We start from the raw sequence: 10,985 nt of genomic DNA on the forward strand, positions 1-10,985 counted from the left end.
ATTTTGTCAATACAATTGAATCTTTAAGTACATTTGCCTGTTTATGAAAAAACTTGGCATTTTTGTCGCCTTGTTTATTTCACAAACGCCTGGATTTTTGCCTCCATGAGATCTCTTCAGCCTTTGCCACCTCCTCCAACTCCTTATTTATTGAATTTCTTCCTGCCACAATATGCTCTTCGTTTTGAAACATACTGCCCTCGTGATCAATTTTTTCTAGTCTTGCCAAAGCTTTATTTTCTCTCTTCCAAGCTCCCAAACACTTCTTTATTCCATTTTTTAAAATCACATTTCAATTATATTAACTTCTTAGCAAGAATGACATCTGGTTCCCCTGTACAACATAGGATTTCCACCGGTTATCAATCATTTCCTCATAGGATTTCCACCGGTTATCAATCATTTCCAGTTATCAAGCATTTCCTCAAAGCCCTCGTGTTCAAGCCACATATCTTCACACTTAAAATATCCTTTTCCTTTTCTGCATTCACCATATTCAAGCATGATTGGACAATGATCTGAAGTGGTTCTTGAGAGAACCCTACGTTTGACGAATTTAAAATATTCATTCACTTTTCTGATATAAGGAATCTGTCAATTCTGGAAGCGCATTGGCTGTTTCTGCCTCTTCACCAAGTGAAAGTACCTCCCTAAAGCGGAAGATCTATCAAAGAGAGATCATGAATAAGTTTTGAGAATTCCCTCATTGCTCTGGTGTTTCTAGCCTTTCCAATCTTTTCTTCTGCAAAATCTAACTGTTAGACTATGAGTAGGAATAGGAATAGCATATAGAATCCTATTAGGAAAAGGATTGTAATGTAGTATCCTATTAGAAAAAGAATTGGAATGTAGTGTCTATAAATAGGGCCTCAATATAATAATGTAGTTACAACAATTCAATAATATTTTCTCTTATATTTTCTCACATGGTATCAGAGCTTCCACGATCTTGGTAAAGAATCAAAGAGTTTCTGCTGCCGGTAGGCGGCTATAATCCATATATGCCGCCCGTCTGGCCAATAATTATGTTACCAAAAGTTGGGTCACTGACTCACTGTGTATCTTTCTAGTGACAATTTTCTAATATCTTTGCGTAGCACCATGCATCTGTCCGGTGACTACTTTTTCATATCTATTTTCTTAGCACCGTACTTCTTTTCGGTGACTATTTTCTTATATCTGATTTGCGTAGCACCGTGCATCTTTCCAAACTACTGTCTCATATCTGAGTTGCATAGCACCATGCATCTTTCTAGTGACTCTCAGATTTAATTTACATAGTTCCGTACGTCTTTCTGGTGACTCCTCAAATCTTTTTCAGTAGGGTCGTGCCATCATTCCGACCCTGCCCATATAATTTCTCTTTTTCAGTAGGATCGTGCCGTCATTCCGACCCTACTCATACAATTTCTATTTCTCAATAGGGTTGTGCCATCATTCCGATCCTATACATATTTCTCTTTTTCAGTAGGGTCGTGTCATCATTCCAACCCTACTCACATACTTTTTTTTTCCTCAGATTGTAGTCACTTTTCAGCCATCAAATCTAATAATCGGGCGTGTGAGCATGTTTCGGCTAAGTTTTCGATGACTTTCATGTTCAAGATCTACTCGTCTCTTGATTTTGAGATGACCTGTATATTTTATACCAGTTTTCGACAATTTTCCATCGACACATCGACTTTACGGCAATATTTACTACTTTTTGGATCATTTTTTCAGTTTGTTCCATTTCAATTGAGGTCTCCCAGACGTCCAAAGCAGTCCTTATCAGTTTTCTTGCAGATATCGTCACCAAGTCCCTCACCGATTCTCATATTAGTTACATCCATACAAGCTTGGTACATATGTCTTCTATACACCAGCTTGAGAGGGAATGTTAGAATATGAGTAGGAATAGGAATAGCATATAGAATCCTATTAGGAAAAGGATTGTAACGTAGTATCCTATTAGGAAAAGGATTGGAATGTAGTGTCTATAAATAGGGCCTCAATGTAATAATGTAGTTACAACAATTCAATAATATTTTCTCTTATATTTTCTCACACTAACAACATTGTAATCTCCCCCACAGTCCATGGTTGTGCCATAATTCCATTGATCGCAGCAAGTTCCCGCAATAATTCTTTCCTGATTTTTCTATCACAAGGTCTATAAAACTCCTGTAAAAGCATATTGAAGACCAGAATTACATTCTTCCATTAAAACAGTAAGTGAATGTTGCCCCGGAACTTTGTCCAAGCATTTCCATCTTCTTTTATCCCAAGAAATTAAAATTCCTCCGCTATTGCCTTGTGCTTCGACCTCAAACCATTCAGACCACCTTGAACCACTTATCTGTTTGATACAATATGATCCACCCTTTTCATCTTGGTTTCGGTTAAACAAACAATATATGCATCCCATTTTCGTAGTAGAAGATTAACCATAATTCTCTTATCTTTGTCATTTATCCCCCTAATATTCTAGCATATATAATTTTCATCTTCATTGACCATATGTTATAGCCCTCCTACCCCTGCTCCTGACACCATGACACCATTACTGGACTCACCCCCAAAACAACACCAAACTCCAAAAGCTTCCTCTCCCTTTTTAATTTCTTATTTGGCGATGCCTTTCCTGCAGAAGATGATGAGGAGCAAGAAGCAAATTTTTTAGGACGGGCACTTTCAATTCGCAAAAAAAGTTCCATTAGCTTATCTTCCACATCCACCAATTTAATCCCCAACTATTTGCTAATCTTTATCATATTCCTTTTCACCCAATTTGAAGCTTCACTTTGGTTCAATTTTTCTTGTAAATTGAGAATATTTTCCCCTGGAAGCATCAAGATATTTTCTACCGCATCTACCATTTTATGATCCTCATGGTTGGAATAAGAAAGTTCCTCCGCCATCCCATTATTCAAATATACTCCTGGCAGTACCCCAATGTTGTCAACATTTATATCTACATGATCTTCGTCAAACGGAAGGCTCTGTAGATTTACGCCTATATCATCCTCCGAAACAAATGCAATTTTGATAGCTCTTGATTCTTTCCTTAATATGCTCTAATTTTGGTCAGCATCCACAACTATCATAGGCTTAATCATTTGATTTGCTTCTATCTCAAAGCTAAGAGGGTCAAAAGAATTAAAGAGTTCCAATGCCCCAATAACTTGAGTGTGTTGGGTCTTTATAAATGGGTCATTAATTTGGGCCTAAATATAACTTTTTGGACCGTTTTAACTACACTCTTCTAACCTCTATTATTTCCTCCTAGGCCTCTATAATAATTAAAATTTGACTTTCCTCCTGGCCCAATAGCTCTCTTGTCTTTCCCTGGATTAATATTAGGACCGGTATTTTTAGGGTAAGAAACTGGCTCCTTCCCTTTCACAGGCACATGGCCATTTAATTAATCTATAAATAAATTCTGATTGTTACTTGGCATGCATATGTCAGACTTTCACAGTCGCTGAATTTCTCTCCTTAGAACTCAAAAGGCATCGTAATTCCTTCATCAATGCGATTGCTCAATTTCCAAGCATCTCCTTCCGAAAATTTCAGTCTTGATTCCGATCAGATTCTACTGCCCAAGAAGCAGACTCCACCCATAAAGGCACCTTGAAGATAAGATCATTGGCCAGATGAAAGGCTATATGAGTTATAACTGCCTACCAACTGCGGAAGCTTTTTTTATTCTCTAACAAAATCATAGAGGCTCTAATAAAAAAATAGAGCGAACCAAGTACCTGTGCCTTAATAACATATAGAGAATAGATCTTCGGTCTAACTCAACCCCAAAAGCTAGCTCATGAGGGAAGGATTGACCAAATCCATATAAGGAGACAAATTGTCCATTCCTTTTCCGATGTGGGACTCTTAACATTATTAAAGAAAAGTCAAAGTACTACTATAATTGCTTTTATTTTTCCTGAAAGAAAATATAAAACTCTTCCATATTTGGTTATGCCTTTCTTGGATGGAAAAGTTTGGGCCTTTATATATTAAAGATCCTTCTTTTCAAACCATAACACAATAGCATCCATAATGTAGTCGTTTAAAAAGTTTTAATTAGGGGGAGATTGTTCTCGCAATAGATTTTATGCTTTTAATTTAGTTTTCATTATGTAGATGAGTTGACCAAACCATATCCACTAATATGTTTTAAGTATAGTTTTTTTGTAATCTAATCTACCGCCGCGGTGGTTTGCAATTTTTAGCTTCCACATGACGCCTTCTCAATTTCGATCCCACACGCACCTCGACTAATTCCATGGATACCTACCACCTCCCACCAGCAGACATACCAGGTAACCCTATCCACCATGGCTAGGATAGGATAGATGGGACGAAATCACCTAGTGTTTTTGTCTCTGTTTTTGTCTCTGCTGGAATTTGAACTTAAAACCTGGTTCTCACCCACTTCATTAACCACTAGGCCATACCCTTGGGTGCCTAAAGACTGGCATAAGTCAAGATGGTATACATGACAAGACAGTCAAATATAACAAGCAAGGTACTTTTTGCCTCTCTGCAAAGAAAAGAAACAGACTAGTCCGAACATTGGTTATGAAAGAATAAGCGCCAGCAGAAAACGTAAAAAGCAGAGATGAAAATGATAAAGTAGGAATAGGGGCGTAGGTAACAAAATAATTAAAACAATTGATGACTTCACAACCTGCGAGTGATCAAGGTTGCGATTTAAAGGAGTGAAATTGACATCCTTCTTAGACATTGTTGGTTGTCTCTCCCCAAAAAGGACAGGAACTAAGTTAGAGGCAGGTCCTTTCAGCACACCTTTACTCAATTGTATCAATGTGTCTTTCATCCGACGGTAAGTCACCTACAAAGCAACTCCAATAGAAAGACTTTGAACATCAAAATTCCATACATAATCTTTTCTACACTAGTAGAACTTATAGAATTTCCAGAGCATGAAATTTCCTTTTATCTGAACTCCAAACCATCAAAATGTACAATAACAGGATACATAGCAAATTTAACTTTGACTCCTTCAAAAGGTAAAGGGAAAAGCTTCCTTGCGACTTAGGGAAGACACTACCTTAAATGTATTCAGGTCAGACCTTACTGTTTAAAACATAGGTGATCCTTAAAAGCTCAAGTCATATCAAATTGTATCCTATGTACTTATCAACTAAACCAGAAACAAGATTTAAATACTTCTTTTGTTATATCAAGGCGGTGTCGGTACTCAGTCAGCTCTATCAAATGTATTGCATACCTACGCAACAAATTTTTGCATCAAGAATCATGTACCTCATTTACCAGTTTCTCAAGGCGTAAAGGATTATTCAGACCTTCTTCTAGGACATCATCAAATGCAACAGTAATAGATGAGTCCTGCTCAATGAGAAAACAAATTTTTGAAGTTCCAACAGAAAAACATTACCAATAACCTATAGTTCAGTTAAAAAAGAAAAAAAAAGATGTATTTTGATCTCAGATCAACAATATTTTTTTTTTTGATAACTATGGTGTCCAGGGCAGCTTTCCCGCACCTTGACTAAATCCACGAGATACCTGCCACCTCCCACCAGCAACAGATACCACGTAACTCTATCCACCAAGGCTAGGATGGATGGGAAGAATCACCTAGTGATTTTTTGCCTCTATTGGGATTTGAACCTGAGACCTCCGGTTTTCAATCCACTTCATTGACCACTAGGCCACACCCTTGGGTGCCAGATCAACATTATATTCGTTTCACATCCTTTCTTTTTCATTTTTTGTTTCTCTCTCTACTTTGTATACTAGTAAATACTTTAGAGCTACATTACCTTTAGTCTGTAGACAACTCCCTGTCCAAGTGCAGGACATCCTAAAACAGCTTTGCTTGGTTTCAGAACAACAATGTCATGAGTGCCAAACTGCATTAGAGGAAATTATCTTAAGAAAAAACAATAAGTGCTAATTAAGAAGAAAACTCAAGGGGCAAGCAGAAGGGAAGTTCAAAATTTCTGATCGAAATAGTAAAACATGATACCAGGAAAACACAAACAGAGTAAGGCCTCATTTGTTTTCATTAATATTAAGACGTCTGAATATGAATGCACATCTAAATGATTAAGATGTCTCTAGATCTAAACATTGAACGATTAAGATTGTTTGTTTTTCAACATCTAAATGTGAAACAAAATAAATGTACAATTCAAATAGAAAATTTATTAAATATTATAAAAAATATTAATTTAATAAAAGAAAATCATTATTTGATCGGAAAAAAATGAAACATTTATGTTTGCTAGTGATGATAGAGATGGTTTGTAATGGTGGAGGTGATGATAATGGTTAGTGTTAGTGGCTAATAATGGTGGCGGTGATAGTTGTGATAGTGGATGTAGTTGGTGTTGTAGTGACTTCCATGATGGCGCTGATTGGTTGTGGTGGCGGTTGTGATGGTGAAGTTGGTAGATGTTAGTAGTTGGCAGTGTTGATGGTGGTGACTGAAGAACATATAGTGGTTGACAATGTGTTGGTGGTAATTGACGGAGATGCTAATTGTGATGGTGGAGGTGGTCGACAGTAAAGATTGACCAGAGTGGTGGTGGTGGAGGTGGTGACGGTGACAGCAGTGGTGGTGAGTTGAATATGTGTGATTGTTGATAATGTGTTGGTGGTAGTTGGCAGTAGTGATAGTTGTAATAGTAGAGTTGGTTGGTAGTAGAGATTGACCGCAGTGATGGTAGTTGTTGATAGTGGTGGTGGAAGTGGCAGCAGCGGCAATGGTGGTAATAATGGATATAATTATAATTATGGAGGTGGTAGGGGGGCAGAAGTGTTGATTGCCAATTATGGTTGTGATGGCAGAGCTGATTAGTGGTTGGTGGTTGACGACGATAATGGTGGTGGTAGTTGTGATGGCAGAGGTGATTAGTGGTGGTGGCTAGTTATTGTGGATAGAGTGGTGGTGACTATTATTCTACGCAATAATACCTCGTAATGACATTCAGACTTTGTTCCAAATTTTAATGATTAAGATCTGTTTAGATCAATTATATGCTTAAATCTTGATAAAAATTAATGTATTAGACCTCCATTAATTGCAACAATTTTGGCCTAAGTGACCTAGTTACAATAAGAATCGAATAGTGTTAAGAAGAATATATTTTTCTAAATATTTAGTCTCATGAACCTCTGTGAGCCCAGTTGAAGCAGCTTAAAACCCTGAAGCTAAATAAAGTGCAGGTTGTGCACATCACTTCTATTAGGTGGTGTTTTAGTGCAGGTACCAAGATATCAAGGTGAGCAACTCAACAGCCACAAACTTTTTGTTAAAAAGAGCAGCATTGAGGGATACCTAGCTGGAAAAGCAATAATTAATTGTTACTGAAACGTTATAAGTAAATATGTTACTGATTATGAACAGAAAACTATAAGTTTCAAGTAAAAATTAGTCACTAAGTTGAATTAGATGCTCAAAAGTACATCTATGCATTTGAGTTAAAAATAAGAATGGGTTTGAATTTGATTGACAAGGTTTTAACTCCATAAATTTCATTCAGTTGAAAGTTTTTCAAACCCTTGGTCCGGTGACCTTTGTTTGTGATTATAATTATGTTTTTGGGTTACATATACATATTTTTTTCTCTTCATCCTCCACTTTGTCAATGAAACGAGTGCTTTAATTTTTCTTTTCACTTGATGCCAAACAGACAGTTGCCACATTTTTACGCTTTTCACCTTTGACAGCATTGCTCTCTAAGCGAGAAAATATCTTTTATAATTGCAATAAAATGCCCGGAGTTTGAAAGCATTAGAAAGAAATTCCCTTAAAACATATCAGAGTTCACCTTGTGAGGCGGAAGGATGTCCCCTTTGTTTGATTGAAACTCCAGAAGCGTCTTGCCCATTAAACCTGTCTGTACATAAAACCTGAAACTAGTGAAAAGACCCTGCAAAATTTAATGTAAATGTGCCCAAGATAGCATAAGCAAACATCTGGAAGAGAATACCTGGACATCAACACACTTTAAATTAAGAATAGTAGAGCCCTTCTTCTGAGCAGAATCCAAACTCCTCGTTTCAGCAGAGCACATAGAAACTGATAGTTCAGCACCCTAAAAACACCATAAGGTAACACAGCACAATATCAGCATTTCGTGGAAAAAGAGAGAACACCATCTCTAGCAATAACAAGTACTTCCTCTTTCCCTCTTTAGGTGTCCAACTGAACCATCAACCACATCCAGTTCACAAACTAATTAGGGCCAACTTTAATCTTGTCCATGAAGCCCAAACTATTTCAGTATTCAGAATATTCATTCTAATTCGAATGTAGCTATATTAGCTGCCAATCTACCACAGTCCTTCTCTCATATACAGCTTGGACTCGGCTATGGTTGCGAAGCTCACATAGGGCAAATTTCCCCCTTTAATGTCAGCATCCTAGCTTAATTTGCATCTTAACACCAATTTAGGTGGTACAAGGATAACAGTAGTAATTCAAAAGACAAAACATATTGATGGTCGAATTCCATACTTTTTGACTGCCTAAAAGACGGTTAAATTAGGGACAGAGGGAGCATTTGGTTAACAAATTATCAAGGAAAAGATTATTCTATAAATACAGTGCTCACCTCTTTAATATACATCATTTCTAATGGGGGGAAAAAGATAAAAAGAGAACATCAATTGAACAAAAACATAGATTCGGGATTCTGGTAAACAAACGCTAAAAACTGCTGAAAGGTGGTAAGTGGTGAGGGCGTATTTTGCATGTATCTGACTGATATATATGCCAAGAAAGAAAATATACAAAAAGGATATACCTTTTCCAAATCAATTAAAGGGGTCATGGTGGAAACGAATTGCTCCTTAGTTATGGCACTTGAGGATGCTGGCCTGTTCTTTTTCTTGTTCTTGCTGGTGCTTTTCCCTTTCTCCATTGTTACTCGCACCAAGAACTCAAAGTGACCACGACGATGATGACGATCGTTGGAAGCCAATTTTCTTACTTTATCACTGCGAATTTTCAAAGGGCTATCAACTTCTCTTTCCTAAATTTTCCTTTTTCTTTTTGTTTTTATTTATTTAAGGGAAAATGTTCATATTTACCTACTATTAAAAAGATGGTATATTTACCTTCTATACTAGTTCGTTATAATGAATTTAATTTTATAAAATTACTTTCATATTTCTACTATATAAAAGAGCTAGTGGAGGACGATCAAAGGCAAATTCATCATTTAGCTCAAGAGACAAAAGAGTTATTTTTCCATCTTTTTCTCAACATTTCCAAATGACTCCATTCCTTCATCTCTTTGTTCCAACAATAGAGAAACATCTGCTCCTTCTTAAGTGTTCAGAATTTTCTTTGAGCTAGTGGAGGACGATCAAGGGCAAATTCGTCATTTAACTCAAGAGACAAAAGAGTTATTTTTCTAGCTTTTTCACAACATTTCCAAACGACTCCATTCCTTCCATCTCTTTGTTCCAACAATAGAGAAACATCTGCTCCTTCTTAAGTGTTCAGAATTTTCCTTTCTCCACTTATTCAAGGTTTTCTCTTTAACTTCATTTTTTCATCTGGATGTGCAATTTTAGGTCATTCTTTATCGTGATAGTCATCCTAATTTCAGGTTTGTTTTTCTTTTATTTTTTGCTCAGATTTCTTTTCAATTCTATTTCACAAGTAGACTTTATGGTGAATATGTTGTGGTAGTATCTAATCGTTCCCTAATTTCATGATTGATGATAAATTGCACTCCATCACTTTTTTAATGCAAGTGTATAAATTTTTTTTGCTCGGATTTCTTTTCAATTCTCTTCAGATTTTTTATTTTAGTGGCTGGATTTTATTCTGGGCTGTTTTTGTTTTGAGCCTAAGCTTATCGAAAATAATTCTCTATATCACCTGAGGTAGATATAAGATCTATGTACACTCTATATACCCAGATCCTACTTTGTGGGGACTATACTGGTATGTTGTTGTTATTATGTTAGTGGCTAAATTTCAGGTTTGTGAATGTTTTTACTATCACGGTGACAATTATTAACTTCTTATATATTAGTGGTGATTCTTGACATTGTTCGTCTGATGTTAATCAAGCCTTATTAGAAATAGAGCTTATATGGTATAATTTAGATTCTTCATAAAAGGGAATAAATATAGTACTATACATTAATAATTGATAGAGTACGGGAAAAGAAGAAACAATTGAGTTTGCATATGTAGCCTATTTATATGTTTCAACCCCTACCATCATCTGGATATATGGATGTATATTAACAATTTTAGATTAGCAATTTAAATTGATTCTGTATTAAGGTTATTTACACTTCTCTCTGTCGCAGCGATGTCACTGCTTGGTTGTCACATGTTAGCATGTGCTTGTTATTTTATCTTCCGGATGTTCTCTTAATAAGAACGTAAATTTCATGGGTAAGACAATAACTTTCAGTTGATTACATATTTGATACCACGAGTGCAAGAGATTCTTGTATTAATGGAAGAAGGGGTCCAAGGTTAGTAAATGTCGTACACTAGAGTAACAGTTAGCTGGAAACATAATCGGTTACACTGATAGTGTACAGCTTATTATAGAAGCTAAAAACTATAGTACATCATATAATGTTTCTTTACACTTTCATTAGTTCTCCGTATGAGTGTGGCTCAAGGTTACTCCATCAATTGTTGTCACTACTTTTCTAATTTTGCTATGTAATTATTCGAATTCCAAACGTACGACAAAAGTAACTGCTCTTCTAGCTAACATACTTTCTTTTGTTCAAATTATGAGCATGACATGGCTAATTATGGAGGTTTTCCCAGAATCTTTGTGGTAAGCTTTCTCTATCTATTATGGACAATCTAAACATAAATCAAAATGGATGGATTCTCAAACAATTCTTTTATGAAAAGTCGTTCTGTGATTCTTAGGGTATTAGAATCAGAATAATCATGATGTGTTGCCTTATAGAATGATGGGTTATAAAGCATAAGAGGATTGTACAACAGGTGATGATGCAATTAT

General features: G+C 36.1%; 1 protein-coding gene across 10 annotated transcripts in view; it reads right to left on the bottom strand.

Moving 5' to 3' along the window:
* The window catches only part of LOC107863592 (DNA-binding protein SMUBP-2), a 55,247-nt gene extending 46,212 nt beyond the window's left edge, over positions 1-9,035 (bottom strand). For 6 of the 10 annotated variants that reach the window (XM_047408398.1, XM_016709586.2, XM_047408396.1 and 3 more), the window contains exons 1-6: positions 8,781-9,035; positions 7,965-8,069; positions 7,803-7,871; positions 5,790-5,879; positions 5,269-5,352; positions 4,670-4,834 (exon numbers count right to left, since the gene is read on the bottom strand). In XM_047408398.1, the coding sequence (XP_047264354.1) occupies positions 4,670-4,834; positions 5,269-5,352; positions 5,790-5,879; positions 7,803-7,871; positions 7,965-8,069; positions 8,781-8,897 (630 nt within the window). In that variant the 5' untranslated portion in view covers positions 8,898-9,035. The remainder of the gene's footprint in view (positions 1-4,669; positions 4,835-5,268; positions 5,353-5,789; positions 5,880-7,802; positions 7,872-7,964; positions 8,070-8,780) is intronic. The other 4 variants (XM_016709587.2, XM_016709585.2, XM_047408399.1 and 1 more) reach the window with 2 other exon arrangements.
* Between the last annotated feature and the right edge of the window lie 1,950 nt (positions 9,036-10,985).

Source organism: Capsicum annuum, chromosome 3 (assembly GCF_002878395.1).
Source record: "Capsicum annuum cultivar UCD-10X-F1 chromosome 3, UCD10Xv1.1, whole genome shotgun sequence".
Lineage (NCBI taxonomy): Eukaryota > Viridiplantae > Streptophyta > Magnoliopsida > Solanales > Solanaceae > Capsicum > Capsicum annuum.